Below are 22,945 nucleotides of genomic sequence, written 5' to 3' on the forward strand. Positions count from 1 at the left end.
GCCTCACAGTGCCAGGGACCTGGGTTTGATTCTCGGCTTGGGTCACTGTCTGTGTGGAGTTTGCATGTTCTCCCCGTGTCTGCGTGGGTTTCCTCTGATTTCCCCCTACATTCGGAAAGACGTAACCCGAACAGGCACCGGAGTGTGGTGACTAGGGGAATTTCATCGTAACTTCACTGCAATGTTAAAGTAAGCCTTACTTGAGACGAATAAATAAATAAACTTTAAACTTCCTACGTCCCTATTAGCGAAAGAAGCAATTAATTCGCTTTGTAGGGTTTCATGTTACTACAGTTTGAAAGAAGGTAGGGATTGAGAAAGGGGGAATACAAATGTCCAGGACAATCATTTAACGTTTTAAAAAAAAATTTCACATTCCAAGTGTGCGTGCCAAATCGACCCACATCCCCTATAGGAATGTAACCTGGCAAAGTTTGAGCTGAATTTTCTACAAAGGCCATCTGATTAAGGACACAGGGAAAAACGAGTAGACACTGGGAAGCTGAACTAGAGGGATGCAGCATGAGGTAAATACAGAAACTAGAAGTAGGAGAAAGCCATTTGGTCCTTTGAGGCTGCTGTGCTATTCATTATGATCACGGCTGATCATCCAACTCAATAGCCTGATCCTGCCTTTCCCCCATATCCCTTGATCGCTTTTGCCCTAAAAGCTATTATGTAATTTCTTCTGGAAATCACGCAAAATTGAGTTTATCGCTACTCAGTGATACTGGTTGCGGACGTTAATTTCTTGGTGAATTGTCTCTGATCGAAGGTTGTTGACTTCTGTGCCCCTGGTCCCCCATTAGAAGCAGGTTGATATCTTGCAGTATTTGACAGGGTAGATTCAGGAAGAATGTTCCCAATGGTGGGGGAGTCCAGAACTAGGGGGTCATAGTTTGAGGGTAAGGGGCAAACCTTTTAGGACTGAGGTGAGGAGAAATTTCTTCACCCAGAGGGTGGTGAGTGTGTGGAATTCACTACCACAGAAAGTAGCTGAAGCCAAAACATTGCGTGATTTCCAGAAGATGGAGGGTAGGGGGCAGCAAGGGGAGGGCGGAGAAAAGGGGGCAGCGAGGGGAGGGGGGAGAGGAGGGGGCAGCAAGGGGAGGGGGGAGAGGAGGGGGCAGCTAGGGGAGGGGGTAGGGAACAGGGCAGCGAGGGGAGAGGGTGAAAATCAACTCTGTAGGGAAAAGAAATTTCTAAAGCTGGTTGAAACTTCAGAGGTTAATAAGGCGCCAGCATTTCATTGAGGGAACTCTTCCAGTTACCATATCCAATTCCTGCACAATTTTATAAGTTACAACATCCAATTATCCAATTATATTTAAACGTTACAACAAATTAAATGCAATTAGGAATCAAGTTATTAGGTCGGGTTGTTTTACAATTGCGCCCTTCGAGAATATTCTACACTGCACTACTGTCATATCGGGACTGCTGTTCCCAGTGGGATGTTTTCTTGGGACAGGAGGACAATATGTTAGTTTCCCCACTGTAACCCTGAAATGTAAGCATCCCAGTCAGGTAACAAGGGTTGGGGGGGATGGTGTAAACCCTTTGCAGAGATGTTAAATAAATGGGTGAAATTCCTACCTACCATTATTATGGTAAAAAGCCAGTGTGCTCGTTTGTATTCACGACAATACACTGGTGAAACAACCCTCACAAAATGCTGAATTCTGAAAGGCACGGGAGACAGGGCTTCCCAAATCAATCTGTACAAGTACATACTGTGACTGTGAGAAGAGACACGGGTGGCATCCTGTGCCAGAAGGTTACTGGAGACGTTGGCATCCTCCGACAGGTTTGGAGCGGGCCAGGCTTTACGGGCCAGCTTGACTGGGCCCTGGTGGATCCTGGTGTGTTCCGTGAACAACTTGAGTCTCTGCCCCGTTAAGTTGAGACGGGCTGGGCTGATGAGGGGGCGTCGGTGGTGCAAGGAACCGGAACTAGACGTCACCGATCCTGCCACCGATGGAGTTGGGGACAACGAAGGAGAAGATGGCCGGCTTCCTGATTTCAAGGAGAAATAATCTACAGAAAGGGCAAATACAATCGCAGTCAGTCTCTTGCCTCAATGGCCGTAAATCCAATTATCAGCAAACACTGACAAAACATTCCTTAACTATATGCTTCCATATATAATTTCTCAGATAGTTTAAGATTTTGATGTTGGAGGAATTGAATCAGGATTTATTTTATTTCCATCCCTTGCGGGCTTTTGGGTCTCACTCAACTATCTGCAGCTGGCATCAACTGCAGTGCTCATGTAAGCCTATTTGTAACACTAATAAATAAACTTAAATTTTAACCAAAAGAAAACATGCTGGAAAATCTTAGCAAGTCTGGCAGCATCTGTAAGGAGAGAAAAGAGCTGACATTTCGAGTTCAGATGACCCTTTGTCAAAGCTTTAACTTTAGTCTAACAGTGGCTAGCAGCCAGGAATGTCAGTAAGCTGCTGAGGGAAAAGGCCGAGAGAACTGGCAGCCGTCTCTGTTTCTTGGAGCTGCCCTTGCAATGGTGTGTCTATGCTTGTCGATACTCTCAGATGTGCCATCTGCACCATTAAAAGGCTAGACTGCATCCTATTTTCGAGCTCCCTATTTTCAACCTCCCGTTGGCTTGGCCGAATAGTGGAGTTCCTGACACAGTGCAGGGCCAACGCGGCACGATCGAAATTACACTGTCCTTGAAAATCTGGTCTAATTTACCACGTGGGGACGGACCTTCAGCCACTTCCCCTCACTGCTGTGCTGTCATCACGCAGAAGTCGTCTCTGTGAAAAGAGGCTGTGACCCTCTCCCCGTTCAATCTCCCCACTTTACCAAGAATGAAACAGGCCGTTGACCCGAAACGCCCTAGGCTCACACTGGTTACGTTGATGAGGCTGTCATTGCCAGTGGAGATGAACCTGAATGTTTAAAGCTTTAAAGTTTATTTATTAGTGTTACAAGTAGGTTTACATTAACACTGCAATGAAGTTGGTGTGAAAATCCCTGAGTCATCACACTCCGGCATCTGTTCGGGTACACTGAGGGAGAATTTAGCCTGGCCAATGCACCCTAACCAGCATGTCTTTCAGACTGGAGGAGGAAACCAAAGCACCCAGAGAAAACCCACGCAGATACGGGGAAAATGTGCAGACTCCGCACAGATAGTAACCCAAGGCCAGAATTGAACCTGGGTCCCTGGCACTGTGAGGCAGCAGTGCTAAGCACTGTGCCGCCCTTACGTTTTACTGCACTACATCCTCTGCTCTCAACTCCAGTGGTCCTGCTTCTCCACTAGTTTCTCCCTTGAACTGTTTGTGCACTCTGTGCTTTCCTCGCCTCGCCTCCTGGCCATCTTCAGTAGTTCATTCTTTACTCTGACACGCGCTGTGTGTTTCTTGGTGTCGCCCGCAGCCACCCCACCACATGTGGAAAAAGAAGCGAAAGGCAGTAAACAAAAAAAGGACAAAGAGGGAGAAGGAGAAAAGCAACAACGTTAACGCTACATGAAAAAGGAAACAATATTAAACAGGGCAGAATCAAAACCAGAGTCAAAAGTGAAGAGAAACCGCTTGAAATGAAGAGGAGAGACACAATGTTTTGCTGATTCAATGTTGCAATTGGCAAAGGCTTCATCCTGGAAAAGGAAATAAAAAGGGGAAAGAGGAACTGGGAAAACCATAGCTGACAATCAACTGCAAATAAAAAGCTGGGGCGGGGGGGATAAAACTGATGCCAAAAAAGTTAATGGATAAACATGTTCATCATTCCTTCTCCAGTAGTAGACAAAAACCATCATTTTATCCTGCCCTTCTTTGCTTTTTTGTATTGCTGTCAAAGCTTTTAATCTTGCACTCATCAGGACATTTGCAAGAATTCCAGTTGTAAAAGGAACAATGATTTAAACCCCGCAAGAAGAGAATACTGTAAAGATCACTTGCCAACCAATCAGTACTCTCATCTCATGACTGTTTGGCAAGTGGACTCCGTAGTCCTCTCTTCTCGTGTAGTATAAATTGTTGTTCTCTTTATGACTGTTATTATTGCAAATGTCCTGACGAGTGCAAGATGAAAAGCTTTGGCAGCATGTCTCTTTCCTCAGAAATACTCTAGCTCTGTACTACCAAACGACTGTTTTCTCTGTTCCATCATCCGTCCTCCAGTTTTCCTTCATTTCCTAGGTTTTGTCATTTTGACGGTAGAGTGTTGCATGGGGTGTGGAGGGGGTAGAAAGAGGAAGAGAGATTGGGGATCTGGTGAGAGATAGCGGCCTGTAATACATATTTGATAATAGATGATATGGCCGTAATCCGGAGCGGGTTTTAAGGGGGCTAAAAGAGACTTGTATCTAAAAGACTCCACCTACACTCACCCGTGTACATGGCCACCTGTGTAGATACAATGCAGCAAGTACTCCATTTGAGAACCAAGTATGTTAGTCAGGAAGAAAGTTTTGGATCAGAAAACAGTTTCCCATTCAGGGTGATTAATGTCACTTATCACTGCACTTCTAGTTCTGTGAGCTGTCAGAATTGAAGACCGATCAATGCTGGCTGGAATTCTCCCAAAATAATTCTAAGTGTCGAATTTGTGTGAAAACTGGAGTAATTCACGCCGGCTTTTTCAGTGGGAGTTCAGAGAAGAATCTCCCACACTCTTATGCGGTGCAGAGTGCCCTAGCATGAATCACACTGGAAGTGGCAGGGCCTTTTCCTGCAGTAGAGGCCAGCAGCATAGCACTGAGTGGGCTACTGCACATGCCGATCTGTCAGTGCCAAGATCGCCGCACGCACAGTAGCCCCGCACTGCCGGCCTCCCAATGCCTGCAATGCTGGCCCTCTGGCACACCCCCGGCCTGATTGCTGGCCCCCCTCCCCTCGACCATTCCTGGGCCCAGGTCTGACACCCACTTCCTGGCCCATCTCGATCTCCAGCCCACCCCCCCCCCATCCCGATTCCTCCCCCCTGACAGTTATCCCTCCTCCCAGCAAACTGACCACCCACCCAGCCCACTCTGCAATCACACTTTGCTAATTGCTAATATTGAGAGTTTTGGTGTTCATATCTATAGGAATGGCGCCTCGCACTGTCCTTCAATCTAGCTGAGGAGTTAACGACTGTCACCAACTTTCACAGATGCGCCACAGAAAGCATTCTTTCTGGTTGTATCACAGCTTGGTATGGCTCTAAGACTGCAAGGAACTACAAAAGGTTGTGAATGTAGTCCAGTCCATCACGCAAGTCAGCCTCCCATCCACTGACTCTGTCTACATTTCCTGCTGCCTCGGCAAAGCAGTCAGCATAATTAAGGACTCATGCACTGCGGACATTCTCTCTTCCACCTTCTTCCATCAGGAAAAAGATACAAAAGTCTGAGTTCACGTACCAACTGACTCAAGAACAGCTTCTTCGCTGCTGCTGTCAGATTTTTGAATGGACCTACCTTGCGTTAAGTTGATCTTTCTCTACACCCTAGCTATGACTGTAACATTACATTCTGCACTCTCTGCTTTCCTTCTCTATGAACGGCATGTTTTGTCTGTATAGCGCGCAAGGAACAATACTTTTCACTGTACATTAATACATGTGACAATAATAACTCAAATCAAATAGCCCCATTTTTGCAGTTGATTTTGAAAATTTTAAATTTTTTAGGTCTCCTTTTCTTTTAAAGCAAAATAAATGTCTTTAGCTAGGCATGTTAAATAAAATGTTCAACCTTTGCAACTTCCATTCTCAGCTGACATTGAAATGATGCTGTGGGGTTTGTTGTGGTATTGTTTCAGTGTTGTGGCTAGTTTTGAGGGAAGGCCTTGTGTGTTTCTTTGATAAGATTTGTTAGGTAGCGCACAGGCGATATTCATTTTTGTGACACAATAATTATAAGATGATTTAGGCCTTCTTTTGTTTTTAAGATAACAGTTTTGGGATTACCGCACAACCTTAACCATATTTTTGGCGCCTGCAACCTCACGTGATGAGAATGCAGCTTTTCTATTTGACTGTCTCTCCCAGGTGTGGTTTAATTATAGAACATTAAACACAGTGGTTTTGTACACCTGTGTTTTCTTGGGCACGAGTTGTAAACACTTGAGCTAATTACTGCTATTGGCATTCCAATTATAATTATCATTTGAAATAACCTGAATTTGGTCCTTTAAACGCAGAGCTCCTGTTCTTAAAAACATTCACAATCTATTGGGATATCCCTAATTCTCAGTCTTGCTCCAGATCCTAGTTCCGATCAAAGTTGGGATGAGAACACGAGCTTTCTGCCATTCTTGTAAAACATAGAAACTAGAAGCAGGAGTAGGACATTCAGCCCTTCGAACCTGCTCCGCCATTCATTTTGATCGTAGTTGGTCATTGATAAAGAAAGCGGCACGGTGGCACAGTGGTTGGCGCTGCTACCCCACAGCGCCAGGAACCCGAGTTCAATTCCGGCTTTGGGACACTGCCTGTGTGCACGTTCTGACTGTCTGCGTCTGCTGTCTGTCGTCTGGGTGCTCCGGTTTCCTCCCACAGTCCAACAATGTGCAGGTTAGCTCAATTGGCCATGCTAGATTGCCCCTAGTGTCAGATGGGTTAGGGTAAATATGTGGAGTTCAGGGAATAGGGCCTGGGTGGGATTGTTGTCGGTGCAGACTTGAGATGGGCTGAATGTCTCCTTCTGTATTCCAGATAGTCTATGACATTCTATGATATATTATAATATCCTGATCCCCACTTCCCCCCATATCCCTAAATTGCTTTGGCTAGAGGCTTTGAATGTACGAGTGCACAGGTCTGATCTCAATGTTGGAGTCTCAGTGATGTCAAACACAAACACAGATTCCCTGCCATTTCCCCTTGTCCTGGGGAGAAAGCAACTAAAGTTAAAGTTTGAAGTTTATTTATTACTGTCACAAATTGGCTTACATTAACACTGCAATGAAGTTACTATTAGCTTGTTGGAGGAACAAGAAAAATAGACGTAACATGTCATCTTGACCTTGATGCAAGTTAGCAGCCAACTCCTTAACAACTCCAAAAACAATGTGTAAGATCTGTCAGCTTACTGCACTGCCAGGGCAAGGGAAAACAGAAGATCAAAATCTGTAATATTCACACACAGCTTCTGCTACTAATGCAGACTGGTTTATTTTGCTAACTCACCAGCTATCTTTACATCTATATCAGTTACAACTATATTCAAAGTGCTACATCAGTGTGAACTCCCACTCACCCTTTCTTCTTTCTAAATTCCCATCTCTGAATTATAATGGACTAAGCTTGAGTAAATCAACGTTAGCAATTACACACACTGTCCAATGGGGGTGCTGAAATGCCACTGCTGCTGGGAAGGTGTAATGATAGTGTCACAAATTTGTCATAGAGTGTATAAAAGTCCATTTGGCCCATCAGGTCTGCACCCAACAATAATGACCGCTAAAAGCGTGCTAATCCCATTTTACTGCACTTGTCCCATATTCTTTGATGTTACGATATTCCAAGCGCTCGTCCAAATATTTTTTTTTAAAGGATGTAAGGTTTCCAGCCTCCACTACCTTCCCAGGAGGCGCATTCCAGATTCCCACCACCCTCTGAGTGAAAAACCTTTTTCTCAAATCCGCGCCCTCCTCCCCCCCGAATTTCCTGTCCCTCATCCTAAAACCATGTCCCCTCGTGACTGACCCTTCAACCAAGGAGAACAGCTGTCCCTACTCACACTATCCATACCCCTCATAATCTTATACACCTCAATCATCTCTGCCCCCACCTTTGTGAGGAGGATTTATCCAATCTTACAAGCTGTCACTCCTGTCTGAACCATGGAAAAGGGGATTGAATGGACACCTGCTTCATCTGCAGCATCAAGTACAAGTATTAAGTTTCAAATTAAGTCTATTTATTAGTGTCACAAGTAGGCTGACATTGACACTGCAATGAAATTACTGTGAAAATCCCCTAGTTGCCACACTCCAGGCGCCTGTTCGGGTACACTAAGGGATAATTTAGCATGGCCAGTGCACACAAACCAGCACGTCTTTCAGACTGTCGGAGGAAACTAGAGCACCTGGAAGAAACCCATGCAGACACAGGGAGAACGTGCAGACTGTGCACAGAGAGCGACCCAAGCTGGGGATTGAACATGGGTCCCTTGCGCTGTGAGGCAGCAGTGCTAACCATTGTGCCACTGTGCCGCCCCAGAACTATATGTTTTTCTAAAACCAGCAACTGGAGAATGGCATTTCTTAAATTTTCTCAAGAGAGCCACTCAGCCATGTCGCTACCTTTACGTTTCTTCAACTCGCATGATCTAAACGATATTTAGCGGAACTCACAATTTCAACATGTTTTACCATTACTTTCCTGTCATTGTAACATTCGAACCCTCACAATTTATCTGATCCCAACAAAGAGTGATCTGAATTCACACAAATCAAGGTAATGAGGGAAATGGTCGAGATGGATTCAAGAAACACAGTACAGGATGTTTTCTTGACTTTGGGAACAACACGACCAACTTCAATGGTCTTTTCTGGTCCTGGGTTTTTGGTTTGATTTATTATTGTCACATGTGAAAAGTATTGTTTCTTGCACGCTATGCAGGCAAAGCACACGTTCATAGAGAAGGAAAGAGTGATGAATGTAGTGTTACAGTCATAGCTAGGGAAAGATCAACTTAATATAAGGTATTTCCATTCAAAAGTCTGACAGTAGCAGGGAAGAAGCTGTTCTTGAGGCGGTTGGTAAGTGACCTCAGCCTTTTGCATCTTTTACCCAACGGAAGAAGGTGGAAGAAACTACGTCTGGGGTGCGTGGGTCCTTAATTATGTTGGCTGCTTTGCCAAGGCAGTCGGAAGTGTAGACAGAGTCAATGAATGGGAGATTCGTTTGCGTGACGGATTGGGTTTCATTCATGACCCTTTGTAATTTCTTGCGGTCTTGGACAGAACAGGAGCCATACCAAGCTCTGATACAATCAGAAAGATTGCTTTCTATAGTGCATCTGGAGAAGTTGGTGAGTGGGCATGCCAAATTTCCTTGGTCTCCTGAGAAAGTAGAGGCGTTGTTGGGCTTTCCTAACTATAGTGTTGGCATGGAGGAACCAGGACAGGTTGTTGGTGATCTAGACATCTAAAAAGCTCTCACATAAGCAAAGCATATGGGAGAAATAACAGATTGGCAGGAATAACAGATGTGTAGAGTATAGGGCTAACGGTAGGACTCTGAATAGTGTTGATGAACAGAGGGATCTAGGTGTATGTGTACAAAGATCCCTGAAAGTTGGGAATCAAGTAGATAAGGTAGTTAGGAAGGCATACGGTGTCTTGACGTTTATTGGTAGGGGGATTGAATTTAGGAGCCACAACGTCATGTTGCAACTGTACAAAACTTTGGTGCGTCCGCACTTGGAGTATTGTGTACAGTTCTGGTCCCCACATTATAGGAAGGATATGGAGGCATTGGAGAGGGTGCAGAGGAGGTTTACCAGGATGTTGCCTGGTATGGAGGGAAGGTCCTATGAGGAGAGACTGAGGGATTTGGGGTTGTTTTCATTAGAAAGAAGGCAGCTAAGAGGGGACCTTATTGAAACATATAAGATGATTAGAGGTTTAGATAGGGTGGACAGTGATAGCCTTTTTCCTCGGATGGAGAAAGCTAGCACGAGGGGGCATAGCTTTAAATTAAGGGGCGGTAGTTATAGGACGGATGTCAGAGGTAGGTTCTTTACCCAGAGGGTGGTGAGGGATTGGAATGCCCTGCCTGCTGCAGTTGTAGATGCGCCTAGTTTGGGGGCATTTAAGAGATCCGTGGATAGGTTTATGGATGGAAAGGGATTGGTTTAGGTTAGAGGGTCATTGCTTTTTTAATTGGTCGGCGCAACATCGTGGGTCGAAGGGCCTGTTCTGCGCTGTAATGTTCTATGTTCTAAATGCAACAACCTTTGGTATTTACCTCACCCCAGTTCCCAACTAAACCCTGACCACCTTAAGAAAAATATTTCCATTATGAATCTGAATAATCTGAAGACATCATATACACACGAAACATTGACCCTGTTTCTCCACAGATGCTGCCAGGCCTGCTGAGCATTTCCAGCATTCTGTTGTTTTAATTTCACATTTCCAGCATCCGCAGTGTTCAGCTTCTATTCCATTAACTGTTTGCCTGACAGTTAAATGAGGTCTGGAAATTATGTGGGGTATAAAGCTCCTTTTTTACAAGTTAATTAGTGGAGATCATAGAATGGTTACAGCATTGTTGCAGGCCATTCTGCCTGTTTTGTCTGTGCTGGCTCTCAGCAAGAGCAAACACACCTCATCCCATTCCCAGATCCTTCCCCTGCAGCCCTGCAAACCTTTTCTCTTTAGATAATTGCCCAAGTCTCTTTGAAAAGCTTCAGTTGAATCTGCCTCCACCTCATTCCCAGGCAGTGCACTCCAGTTCCTCATCATCTGCTGTGCTATAACAGTCCTCCCTTATTTTGCCTCTGCTTCTTTTGCCAAGTTCATGGGGGGAAATGTTCAAAGCATTCCAACCAGGACATTTGTTGAAAAAGACAAAAACAAAATCTTCAATGTTCAAGGAGCATAAGGAATAAAAGGAAAACGAGTCCATGTGACAGGGAACATATGATAAAGATTCCTTTGGGATCATTTCTGTTCTACACCCTCATTTTATAATATGCGCTATTTGAAATTGCTCACATCAAAATACCAATTATACTTGCCCTGGGGAACACAGTGAAGGTCCTATGAAACTAGGCCTTTGTTCCTTCGAGTTTAGAAGAACGTGAGGTGATCACATTGAAACATATAAAATTCCTACGGGGCTTGATAAGGCAAATCATAGAATCCTACAGTTCAGAAGGAAGCCGCTTGCCCATCGAGTCTGCACCGACCACAATCCCACCTGGGCCTGTTCCCATTACCCCATGTACTTGCTAGTCCCCCACATTATGAGGCAATTTAGCTTGGTCAATCAACCTAACTTGCACATCTTTGGGGAGTGGGAGGAAACTGGAGCACCTGGAGGAAACCAATACAGACACAGGGAGAATACGTAAGTTCCACACAAACAGTGACCTGAGGCTGGAATTGAACCTGGATCCCTGGCGCTGTGAGGCAGCAGTGCTAACCATTGTGCCACCACATGGTACATAATGGTTAGCAGGGATAAGGTTTTTCCTGGTTGAGGATTCTAGAACAAGGGTCTCAGAATTAGGAGTCAGCCATTTAGGACTGAGATAAGGAAAGATTTCTTTACCGAAAGGGTTGTGAACCTTTGGAATTCTCAAACCCGGAGAACTGTGGATGCTCATGTTGAGTACATTCAAGTTAGGAATCAACAAGCGTTTGGGTGTGGGCAGAACCTACCTATCCCTGTCTTAAATACACTTAATGACCTGGACTCCTCAGCCTTCTGTGGCAATGAATTCCACAGATTCATCACCCGCTGAAAAAATTCCTCCTCATCCCGGTTATCATCTCTTTACTCTGAGGCTGTGTCCTGGAATCTTAGACTCACCTACTAAAGGAAACATCTTCCTCATGTCCACTCTATCCAAGCCTTTCAGTATTCTATAAGTTTCAATGAGATCCCCCCTCATCCCTTTAAACTCCATCGACTACAGACCCAGACAGAGTCATCAAGCGCTCCACATTGTCAAACTTTTCATACAGATATATAGCCTTTCCTCAGTACTGACCAACATTAAGGAGTAAGGCTGATGCCCAAGTGCGTTACTGCACTGAATTTTGATGCATCAAAAGAAGCATTCGATTTCTGCATCATATCGTGGGGTGCAGGCTGTATTTATAGTGGAGCTGTTTTAGTTAGGAAAACTGTGCAATTCTCTCACCAGGCATTTTTGGTTAGTAGTGCAAACTGGTTCAAAGACAATGCTCTCCTCAGAGTAAATGAATGTTGCTACTCAAAGTGTTTGAAGACTTTTTAGTGCCACAATCTCAATCTCCCAGATTCCATTACATTACGCGCTGAGGAGATGAAGTAATTAGCTAATAATGTAGTAAGTTTGCAACCTATCCTTGATTTGAACACACTACATTGTGTTCTTCTGTCCAAAGAAATGGGGGTTGGCGGTGGGGGGAGGGGGTTGGTGGCGGGGGGATCATTTAGCCCATTGCCAGTCAATGAGATCATGACTGATCTGGGATCCATTTCCACATACTTGTCTTTGTTCCAAATTTCTACCACCCTCCACGCTTCCGAATTTCATTCTTGAATAGCCTGTCTCTAATGTTTACACAATGTCCCCAAGTTCTGGACGCTTAAACTAGCAGAAACAGTTTCTCCCGATTAACCCTGTTTCCGTTAAAAAACCTGAACACTTCAATCATACCACTCCTTAACCTTAACCCTATGTTTGTGTAATCTCTTGTAATTTAACCCTCAGGAGTCAGATATCATCCACTCCTAGCCTGGCTTCCTTTACACTCGCATACATGATTTTGGTATTACAAATAAACATACCTGAAGGGGGTGAATCCTTGCACATCGTTGTCTGGGATGGCGGGCGACTCCCACTGAACAAATAGCCTGAATCTGTTGAAGAATATGAACACAAGCATTTAGTCCCCAACCAGGAGCAAACTCTCAACAATTTTGGCTGCATGCAACCCTTAACTATCGCAGTTGGAACGGAAAGAACTTGGAAATAATTCAGAGATGATAATAAAATTAATCATTTCAAAGTTCAGATTGCCACAGTAATCTGCATCAATTATAGACATGTTCATCTGATATAGCTCACAGAAGCACACAGTACACTGACAGGCAGATAGCGATAAGTGCTAATCCTGTACTCTTGTCAAATTAACATGTTGGTACATGACTGACTGATTATACTGATGAAGATGACAATTCATCCAACAAGTAATCATGTGTCAAATGACTTGAACATTACAGCAATACACAATATGTCAGTGTTTTTCTTAAGAAATAAAACTGAGACAGATTTCCCTTAAGGATTCAATTTAGCCCATTTGACAACATATTAGCGTGAATTCTGTTACTGTAAGGATTATATTTTAGACTGCGGTCATCAGATCAGAGAATAAGAACACAGAAGGAAGTCATTCGGTCTATTGCAAAAATGCCAGCTTTTTGACAGAGCCACCTGATCAGTCTCACCCCTTTGCTCTTTCTCCATAGAAATATCTCCCGTCTTCAAGTATTTGTCTAAATCCCTTTTGCATGTTGCTATTAAATCTGCTCCTGCTGCTCTTTCAGGCAGCGAATTCCCAATCACAATACCTTGCTGTGTAAACAATAAAAAATACTTATATCATAGAATCCCTACAGTGCTGAAAGAGGCCATCCAGCCCATCGAGTCAGCATTAACTCTCTGTAAGAGCACTGAACCCAGTCCCCCCTCTCCTAATCTACACACCCCTGGACACTAAGGGGCAATTTTGCATGTTCAATCCACCTAACCTGTACATCTTATGAACTGTGGGAGGAAACCGGAGCACCCAGAGGAAACACACACAAACACGGGGAGAACATGCAAACTCCACACAGACAGTGACCCAAGGCAGGAATTGAACCCAGGTACCTGGCAAGGTGAGGCAGCAGTGCTAACCACTGTGCCCCCGCGCCACACTGTAAACACTGCACCACCCCGCTGCACTCTAAACACCGCGCCGCACTGTAAACACTGTGTCACTGCGCCACACTCTAAACACTGCGCCACCCCGCTGCACTGTAAACACTGTGTCACCGCGCCGCACTCTAAACACCGCGCCACCCTGCCGCACTCTAAACACTGCGCCACCGTGCTGTCCATCATCTCTGGTTCTTTTGCGAATCGCCTTAATTCTATGTCACTTGGTTATTGGTCCTTCTGTCGATGGAAACAGTTTCTCCTACTTACTCTGTCAAAACCCTCTGTGATTTTTGAACCGCTCTATCAAATTTCCTCCTAAGCTTCTGAGCTTGAAGCAGAACCTCAGTTTCTCCACTCCCTCTGCATAACTGAAATTTATCACCCCAGCATTATTCTAGTAAATCTCTTCCACACCCTCTCTAACAGGCTTTGGCTTCCTTCCTAAAGCATGGGTGCCCAGAATAAAGAACAATACTCTCACCAGAGCTTATGTAGTGATTTACAAAGGTATAAGGATAACATCCTTGCTTTTGTATGCTATCCATCTATTATCAAGGCCTAGCATCATGTCTGTGTGAATAGAAAGGATGTATTATATAGTGTTCAGCAAGTTTAGTTTATTTATTGGTAGGCTTACATTAGCACTGCAATGAAGTTACTGTGTAAATGCCCGAGTTGCCACACTCCGGCACCTGTTCAGGTACACAGAGGGAGAGTTTAGCATGGCTAATACATCCACCCAGCACATCGTTTGGGTTGTGGGAGGAAACTGGAGCACTCGGAGGAAACCCTGCAGACACGGAGGGAACATGCAGACCCCATACAGAGTGTGACCCAAGCCAGGAATTGAACCCAGGTTCCTGGTGCTGTGAGGCAGCAGCGTTAACCACTGTGCCACGGAAGGTGACTAAGACAAGACTGCAACCATCGGAGACAACTGGACATTTAATGAAGAGGATACATGAAAAGCTTTCAGTCTCTCCACAAGATTGTCTGCGTGTAAGAAATTAAAGCCAGAAATGATTTCTAGACAAGGTCTGTTAAATGCCTTTTCTTTTAAAACAAAGCTATTGTGTAAATGTATGAAGTTTGGTTAACAGAACACAAAAGAGCTTTTAGACACCAGCACATTTCCAACAATCAAGTATAGGTAACTGATTCTGCAGTTATCAAAATTATGAAAACGATATTTATTGATGCAGTTTATGCTTATTTTAAAGTCGCTCAAACATCTTTAAACATTAAGTTAAGGGCGGCACTGTGGCACAGTGGTTAGCACTGTTGCCTCGTAGCGCCAGGCTTCCGGGTTCAATTCCGGCCTCAGGTCACTTGTGTAGAGTTTGCAGGTTCTCCCTGTGTCTGCATGGGTTTCCTCCGGGTGGTCTGGTTTGCTCCCACAATCCAAAGACGTGCATGTTAGGTGGATCGGCCACACTAAGAAACAGTATTCTCACTATGTTCTAATACATGTGACAATAACAAATCAAATCAAATCAAGTCAAGTCACCACTCAGTGTCAGGGGGAGTAGCAGGGTGAATGCTTGGTGTTACAGGGATAGGGGCTGGGTGGGATTGTTGTTGGTGCAGGCTCGATGGGCCGAATGGCCTCCTTCTGCATGCTAGGGATTCTATGATTCGATGAAAAATTTGTGCACCGCCCATTTCAAAATATTGGATAACTCAATTATTTTCTTAAATCGCAAAAGACACCCGAGTGATCAATAAACTATAGGATTGATCTAATTAAACCAAAGCAGGAACCCACATGTGCCTGAGTGTTGTCGATATTGGTGGTGAAGTGGCGGAGTGGAGTTACTATCCCACGGCCGTTTGATCTGTTTGGCATCTTACTGATCGCTTCAAAGAGACGTGCAGACCAAGCAAGGTGATAAAAGGAAGTTTTCTTTCCTCACTGTCTATACGGTCAACTAAGTGTAGGATAAACTGCAGAGTATTTCCAAAAAACATCTACATCAAACATCTGATATAATAGAACCTTTCACATTGTTCTGAGTAACAACATGTTTCCCCTGGAATTAAAGCAGAGCATTTTTGGCATTCCTCGTGCCATGTCTTTGCTCTTGTTCCTTTCAGGTGTTGGGAACTGCTGGCGGAAAAATGAATGTGGCAGGTAATCCGCAGGAACCGTCATGCTGTCACCAAACAGGGGGGAACAATGATCCCCAACACCTGCAGGTCAGAGGTCAAAGAGTCAATCTCCAAAGCATCTGGAGTTGAATGTTAGGACTAATAAGAGCAGCGCGTACGTCAAACTGGTGTGATACTCCTCTGCTCATTTCTCCATGTGCAGGTGTGAGTTGAGTCTGTGTTGAATGTACTACCAGGACCTTTAGCCTGTTTTTTTGTTCCCGAAAACTCTTAGAACAGATTCATCTCTTTCCTCACAGAGTCACTGAACCCTGTCGCCCCACACACATAGGAAGCAGAGAATACATTACCGGAGAAAAATGTGAATGGCGGAACAATTTGAGAAGATAATGGTTGGAAAAAGGTTTTCAGATATTTAACACAAGTTGTCCTGAATTTGAAAACTACTTAAAATATATATTGCACCAACTGGCTATCGCACGCATGAACTGACCTGTTGGTTTACTTCATAGAATCCCTACAGCGCAGGAGGAGATCGTTCAGCCCATTGAATCTGCATCAACCACAATCCGACCCAGGCCCTATTCCTGTAACCCCACATATTTACCCTGCTCACCCCCTGACACTAAGGACTAATCCACCTAACCCACACATTTAGGGCAGCACAGTGGCACAGTGGTTAGTACTGCTGCCTCACAGCACCAGGGACCTGGGTTCGATTCCTGGCTTGGGTCACTGTCTGTGTGCAGTTTGCACGTTCTCCTCGTGTCTGCGTGAGTTTCCTCCGGGTGTTCCGCTTTCCTCCTACAGTCCAAAGGTGTGTGGGTTAGATGGTTTGACCATGCTAAATTGCCCCTTAGATTCAGGGGGCTAGCCCAGGATGAATGCATGGGTTTATGGGCATAGGACCTGGGTGGGATTGTGGTTGGTGCAGACCAGAAGGGCCGAATGGCCTCCTTCTGCAATGTAGGATTCTATGATCTTTGGACCGTGGGAGGAAACCGGAAAACCCAAAGGAAACCCACGCAGACATGGGGAAAATGTGCAAACTCCACACAGATCGAGGCCAGGATTCAAATCTGTGGCCTCTGTGCCAAGAGGCAGCAGTGCTAACCACTGTGCCACCATGCCTCCCCAATGGAAAGACCCTTTCAACCTTCAATTCTACAACAAACAGAGATTTCTAGACTGATACATGACAAGCCCTAATTGCATCAGCTAGTTTGAAGAGGTTAAGGTCCTGCTGGGATTTGAACCCAGGGTCTCCTGTTTACTAGATAGTCGCTTTAACCAATTAAGCCTCAGAGCCTAATGATTCTGAAGGAGCCGAAAGATGATTTGCCAAAAAATTTGCACAACCACAAAGATGGCTTTTTTATTTAAACAGAAAACAAGTAATTTGGAGAGAAGTTCTAATTAGCGATGCTCAATTTGTTGATGTATAACCAAACACTGCAATGTGATGCATCACTCGAATGCCAACATGCTGGTTGCCCCGTGCTTTTGCACATCGTTCCACTCACCACAATGCTGCACCTTTTCAAGACGTTCAGCAAGTCGAGGAAAGCCCACCAACGCCTCTACTTTCTCAGGAGGCTAAGGAAATTTGGCATTTCTGCTACAACTCTCACCAATTTTTACAGAAGCACCACAGAAAGCATTCTTTCTGGATGTATCACAACTTGTTATGGCTCCTGCTCTGTCTAAAACCGCAAGAAACTACAAAAGGGCAGTGATGTAGGGGGGAGGGTGCGAGGGTAGGTGATGTTAGGAGGTCTACAGTTAAGGATAGGGTACAGGTAAGGGAAGAGGCTGAGGATGTCCCAAGTGGTGGCGTTACGGCAAATAGGGTCCAGAAGAAGGCTGGGATGAAAGCGCTTTATCTGAATGCACGAAGCATTCGGAATAAAGTGGATGAGCTGGTGGCGCAGATCGACACAAATGGATACGATCTGGTGGCCATTACAGAGACGTGGCTGCAAGGTGACAGGGACTGGGAGATGAATGTACAGGGCTATCAAGTGTTTAGGAAGGATAGGCAGGAGGAAAGAGGGGGTGGCGTAGCTCTGCTGATTAAGGACAGCATCAAGGTGGTAGCAAGGGATGATATCGGAGCCAAAGAGCAGAAAGTGGAATCGTTGTGGGTGGAGATTAGGAACAGCAAAGGGAGGAAGACGCTGGTGGGTGTCGTCTATAGGCCCCCGAATAATGATCTGGAGGTGGGGCGGGCTGTTAACGCGCAAATAAGTGCGGCGTGCAGGAATGGGACGGCAGTAGTTATGGGGGATTTCAATCTGCATATTGATTGGTCGACCCATGTTGGACGAGGTGGGCTCGAGGAGGAGTTCTTGGAATGCTGCCGGGATAGTTTCCTGGAACAGTGTGTGTTGGAGCCGACGAGGGAGCGAGCTATCTTGGATCTGGTGCTATGTAATGAGGCGGGTAGAATTAGGGACCTTGAGGTGAAGGATCCTCTTGGAGAGAGTGATCATTGTATGGTGGAGTTTCTGTTGCAGATGGAGGAGGAGAAAGTGGGTTCCCGGACACGTGTCCTTTGTTTGAATAGAGGGGAGTATGGTAGGATGAGAGAAGAATTGGCGAATGTGGACTGGGGGAGCGCGTTGGAAGGTAGGTCTGCTGAGGAGCAGTGGAGGATCTTTAAGGAGATCTTTCTTGGTGCTCAGCAGAAATTTATTCCGATGGTTAAAAAGGACAGTAGGAAGAGAGGTAATAAGCCGTGGATAACGAAGGAGGTGAAGGAAAGTGTTAAATTAAAAGCGGAGGAATTTAGAGTAGCTAAGAGCAGTGGGCGAGAAGAGGATTGGGAGAGGTTTAAATGTCAACAAAGATTGACAAAAAAGTTGATAAAGGAGGGTAGAAGAAGCTATGAAGCTGGGCTAGCGCTTAATATAAAAAAGGATAGCAAGAGTTTTTATAAATATATAAAAAGGAAGAGGCTGGCTAGGGTGAACGTTGGTCCCTTAGAGGATGAGAAAGGGGACCTAGTGGTAGGGGATGGGGATATGGCTAAGGTCTTGAATAACTTTTTTGTTTCTGTCTTCACGGAGGAGGACGTGAATAATTTGCCGGGTGTTAGCGATGGAAAGGTGGTAGGACTGGAGGGTCTTAATGACATTACTGTTACTAGAGAGGTGGTGCGCAACAGACTGGAGGGGCTGATTGTGGACAAGTCCCCAGGACCGGATGGAATGCATCCGAGGGTTCTGAAAGAAATGGCGGAGGTGATAGTGGATGCCTTGGTGGTTATTTTCCAGACGTCGCTGGATTCCGGGGAAGTGCCGGAGGATTGGAAAACGGCTAATGTTACGCCGTTGTTTAAGAAGGGTGCCAGGCAAAAGGCGGGGAATTACAGGCCGGTTAGTTTAACGTCTGTGGTAGGTAAAATGTTAGAATCCGTCATTAAGGAGGAAATTGCGAGGCATCTTGAAGGGAATTGCTTGATAGGGCAGACGCAACACGGTTTCATTAAAGGGAAGTCGTGTCTGACAAATTTACTGGAGTTCTATGAGGATGTGTCTAGGGCGGTGGATAGAGGAGAGCCGGTGGATGTGGTCTTTCTGGATTTTCAGAAGGCGTTTGATAAGGTACCTCACAAGAGGTTACTGCAGAAGGTCAGAGGACATGGAGTTGGGGGTAGGGTGTTAGCGTGGATAGAGGATTGGTTGTCAAATAGGAGGCAGAGAGTGGGGGTCAATGGGTGCTATTCGGATTGGCGGTTGGTGACTAGTGGGGTGCCCCAGGGGTCGGTGCTGGGGCCTCAGCTATTTACCATTTATATAGATGATCTGGAGGAGGGAACCGAGTGTAGGGTGTCGAAATTTGCTGATGACACCAAGATTGGGGGAAAGGCAAATTGTGCGGAGGGTGTGGAGAGTCTGCAGAAGGATCTAGATAGGCTGGGCGAATGGGCCAGGAAATGGCAAATGGAATTTAATGTTGGCAAGTGTGAGGTGGTCCACTTTGGTAGGAAGAATGGTAGGAAGGACTATTACTTACGTGGCGAAAAACTGCAGCAGGCGACGGTGCAGAGGGACCTCGGGGTCCTTGTGCATGATTCGCAAAAACCCAGCCTGCAGGTGCAGCAGGTGGTCAGGAAGGCGAATGGGATGCTGGCCTTCATAGCGAGGGGGATTGAATATAAAAGTAGGGAGGTCTTGCTGCAGCTGTATAGGGCACTGGTGAGGCCGCAGCTGGAGTACTGTGTGCAGTTTTGGGCGCCGCACCTGCGCAAGGATATTTTGGCCTTGGAGGGAGTGCAGAGGAGGTTTACTAGGCTGATACCGGAGTTGAGGGGGTTGAGCTATGAGGAGAGGCTGAATAAACTAGGCTTGTACTCGTTAGAGTTTAGAAGAATGAGGGGAGATCTCATTGAGACGTATAAGATGATGAATGGGATGGATAGGATAGAGGTGGAAAGACTCTTCCCGCTCAAAAAAGACAGTAGGACTAGGGGGCACAGCCTCAAGATAAAGGGGGGGCGGTTCAGAACGGAGTTGAGGAGGAACTTCTTCACTCAAAGGGTGGTGAATCTCTGGAATTCTCTGCCCGTTGAAGTGGTGGAGGCTGCCTCGCTAAATATTTTTAAGAAGCGGGTTGATGGGTTTTTGATAAGAGAGGGGATTAAGGGTTATGGGGAGAGGGCGGGAAAGTGGAACTGAGCCACGACAGATCAGCCATGATCTTATTGAATGGCGGGGCAGGCTCGAAGGGCCAGATGGCCTACTCCTGCTCCTATTTCTTATGTTCTTATGTTCTTATGTAGCTCAGACCAGCCTCCTATCCATTGACTTTGTCTATACTTCCCACTGCCTTGAGAAAGCAGCCGGCATAATTAAGGACCCCACGAGCCCTGGACACTCTCTCTTCCATCTTCTTCCGTTGTGAAAAAGATACAAAAATCTGAGGTCATGTGCCAACCAACTTAAGAACAGCTTCTCCCCTGCTGCCAAATGACTTCTGAATGGACTGACCTCACATGAAGTTGATCTTTCTCTCCGCCCTTGTTATGACTTTAACACTACGTTCTGCACTCTCTTGTTTCCTTTTCTATGAACGGTATGTTTTGTCTGTATAGTGCCCAAGAAACAATACTTTTCACTACATGTCAATACTCGTGACAATAATAAATCAAATAAGTCAAATAAAATAAAGACCCCAACGCATCCCAAACATTCTCTCTTCCACCTTCTTCCATTGGGAAAAAGATACAACAGTCTGAGATCACGCATCAACTGAGACAAGAACAGCTTCTTCCCTGCTGAGGAGAATTCTTGATGGGCAAGGGAAAATTTAAAAACCTTGAGTGAGCGACTGCGGTCAGCCAAAAGAGATATCGCGCATTGGGGACCGAATGTCCAATTCACAAATACAGAGGCGGCGTATTGGCAAAACACTGCACTACTCCTGAACAAACTAACTGGCTTAACCACCCCAATGACAAACTCTAGCTGTTGCTCTACGCAGACACCAGCCGCAAGAAAGTAAATATCTGATCAACTAAAACGCTCTCAAGATGAAGGTGACCAACTTTGCCACAGAGATGTACTCAACATGCTCTTCCTTTCACTGAGGTAACTGTTTCCCCACCAACACCTGACACAACGTTTTCTAACCGATTCAAGGCCTGGGCTGGTGGTGGTGGTGGCAGTGCCAGGGTACTGCCATTATTGAAATCCTGATCAGCGATAGGTCTGGAGGCTGGTAGTTTTGGAGATACGCAGACGTTGAATGAAATAAAAACAAAACTTGCATGGACACAGCTCATCCCAAAGTGCTTTGCAGCACCTTTGAAGCGTAGTCTTTTGTTGCAATGTAGGAAAGGTAGCAGCCAATTTGTGCACAGCAAAATCCCACAAACTGCATTAGGACAGCAACCAAGTAATCTGCTTCTTGAGAAGTTCACTGAAGGATAAATATTGGACAGGACACCAGGGATAAATCACTCTTTCTGAAAATAGTGCGATAGGATCTTTTACATCCACCTGAAGGGAAGAGGGGGCCTGGATTTCACGTCTCATGCTAACACTGCGGCATTCCCTCGGACGCTGCACCAGAGAGGCAGCCCTGATTCTTGTGCACGTCTTGAACACACAGCACTACCAACTGAGCCACGGTTCAGAGTACAATGAAGAAAGTGGTTTGAGCTGAGGTAAAGCAAATGAGAGGAGAGCATAAGCAGAGAATCTATTCAGTTGTACAAACTTATAAAAAAAGTTATTTACATCTTCTTTCAAAAAGTTTGACTAACAAAATTTGCAATTGAGTAGGGGAGTTTAAGTTTATAAGATAATTTAAAAGTCACAAGTAGGCTTACATTAACACAGCAATGAAGTTACTGTGAAAATCCCTGCGTCGTCACACTCTGACTATACTGAGGGAGACTTCAGCATGGCCTAACCAGCGCATCTTTCAGAGTGTGGGATGAAACTAGAGCACTCGGAGGAAACCCACGCAGACACGGGGAGAATGTGCACCCAAGTGATCCAAGGCGGGAATTGAACCCGGGTCCCTGGCACTGTGATACAGCAATGCTAACCACTGTGTCACTGTGCCGCCCCAGTGGAAGGGAAAACGTATCCAGATTACTGTGTTTTCTGATATTACTCTGCTTGGCTGGCAGAGGGGAAGCCATTTTGGACACGGAGGTGAGGGAAGCAAGGTTGATTCACATCAGATGTGAATAAGCTGAGTGAACTGCAATGCTTGAAGGCAAAGTTTCACGTTCCTTCTTTTCTGAGGGCAAATCCACTGTTGATTATGAAAATCAAATCTTGTCCTTTTGATGGGATTTGATTTTCATAACCAATAGTGGTTATTTGACAAGTAAGAATTGGGGAGTGAGTACATGGGGTTACAGGTGTAGGGCCTAGGTGGGATTGTGTGGTCAGTACAGGCTTGATGGGCTGAATGGCCCCCTTCTGCACTGTAGGGATTCAATGATTCTATGAAAGTCAAGAACAAATGAGATTCGCACTATGAGCAAACATCTTCTCCACCAAAAATCAACAAGACAGGCCCCCAATTCCAGTTTAAATACCGCCATTCAAGTCCAGCTGCATGGTGAAAAGGGCTCATAAAGAACAAATTAATTGACCATTCCTGTTAACAGGGCCATTGTTTTCCTTTCACACGAGAAGCGACGAGGGAAGATGATCTTTTCAGATCAGGTAATCAGCATTTTCTGCTGAACCCGTCTGAGAAACCCAT

At 45.3% G+C, this 22,945-nt stretch overlaps 1 protein-coding gene across 2 annotated transcripts in view; it reads right to left on the bottom strand.

Annotated features, from left to right (window-relative positions):
• The window catches only part of tmem201 (transmembrane protein 201), a 180,026-nt gene that overhangs the window by 25,693 nt on the left and 131,388 nt on the right, over positions 1-22,945 (bottom strand). Inside the window, exons 8-9 of one of the 2 annotated variants that reach the window (XM_080215486.1) lie at positions 12,475-12,546; positions 1,735-2,037 (exon numbers count right to left, since the gene is read on the bottom strand). In XM_080215486.1, the coding sequence (XP_080071612.1) occupies positions 1,735-2,037; positions 12,475-12,546 (375 nt within the window). The remainder of the gene's footprint in view (positions 1-1,734; positions 2,038-12,474; positions 12,547-22,945) is intronic. The other variant, XM_080215487.1, reaches the window with a different exon arrangement.

Source organism: Carcharhinus amblyrhynchos, chromosome 30, assembly GCF_965287045.1.
Source record: "Carcharhinus amblyrhynchos chromosome 30, sCarAmb.v2.hapA, whole genome shotgun sequence".
Classification (NCBI taxonomy): Eukaryota; Metazoa; Chordata; class Chondrichthyes; order Carcharhiniformes; family Carcharhinidae; genus Carcharhinus; species Carcharhinus amblyrhynchos.